The sequence below is a fragment of the Trichechus manatus genome, unplaced genomic scaffold (genome assembly GCF_000243295.1).
Source record: "Trichechus manatus latirostris isolate Lorelei unplaced genomic scaffold, TriManLat1.0 scaffold00002, whole genome shotgun sequence".
NCBI lineage: Eukaryota > Metazoa > Chordata > Mammalia > Sirenia > Trichechidae > Trichechus > Trichechus manatus.
In genome coordinates, this window is record NW_004443938.1 from 20,096,336 (window position 1) to 20,097,464 (window position 1,129).

The 1,129-nt window shown below is 42.0% G+C and overlaps 1 protein-coding gene across 1 annotated transcript in view; it reads right to left on the reverse strand.

Annotated features, from left to right (window-relative positions):
- The window catches only part of CCDC170 (coiled-coil domain containing 170), a 77,156-nt gene that overhangs the window by 69,609 nt on the left and 6,418 nt on the right, over window positions 1–1,129 (reverse strand). Inside the window, exon 3 of the mRNA XM_004368825.3 lies at window positions 435–579. Coding sequence (XP_004368882.2) covers window positions 435–579 — 145 coding nt within the window. The remainder of the gene's footprint in view (window positions 1–434; window positions 580–1,129) is intronic.

A 1,129-nucleotide genomic window follows, 5' to 3' on the forward strand; every position in this document is an offset into this window, starting at 1 on the left:
TTACCGTCAAGTCAATTCCAACCCATGGTAACCCATGCGTTGCAGAGTAGAACTACACTCCATAGGGTCTTCAAGGCTGTGACTTTTTGGAAGAAGGTTGCCAGGTCTTTCTTCCGAGGCACCTGTGGTTGGCTTTCAACTAACAACCTTTCAGTTAGTAGTAAAGAGCTTAACAGTTTGTGCCTCCCAAATATGTTTTAGACAATAATTAATCCTTTTTGTAGAATAATTAATCCCAAGTAATGCTAGAAAGGATTTGGAATTGAGGTTCAGAGAGGTGATGCGGTTGGTCCCAGGTCACATAGCTAATTAATGCTAAACTTGGGCTCTTGTTCAATTCTCCTGATACCCCTAAACTGGACCATAGCACTTCCTCTCTGCCACATGTCAGAATGTCCACTATATTTATAGTCTTTTAAATCTGCATCTAAAACCTTTAAAATCAAATCTTCATCTGATGCTTTTTCATCCTTTTTATCCAGATCCAGGCAGTCGTGAAGTTGAGATAGAAATTTCTCCTGTTTTCTGCAATTCTTTGAGACTTCATTCTTATTCTCCTCGTTCTCCTTTAAACACTTTCTACCGGGCAAAAAACAAATAAGTCAGGATTAACACCATAGAAGATAGCATTCCTCAAAGTTTAGAATTTAAGCTTTCTGTGGGAAATAACAACTATCGTTTTCAACACAACACAGTTTCCCAGACTCAGAGCAAACTATTATCACACAAGTCCTGTAAGGGGAGGGGAAAAATGGAAACAACTCTAGGGCACCCACACTTGGCAGGAATGTAGCCAAACCTTCATGGCATCTTAGACCTTGCATCAGGAAAGGAGACAGATACTCTGCCTCTTACCCTCGACCTTTTAGGATCTGTGGTACCCTGCATATGTCTACAGTAAGTGACCGAGAGCCTTCTAGAACATTCATGAATGTTTTGCCCTGTGTGTGGCTGCAATGGAGTTCCTGGGTAATGCAAGTGGTTAATGTGCTCAGCTGCTAATCAAAAGGTTGGAGGTTCAAGTCCACCCAGAGATGCATCGAAAGAAAGGTCTGGGGACCTGCCTCTGAAAAATCAGTCTTTGAAAACCCTACAGAGCCCAGTTCTACTCTGACACACATGGGGTTGC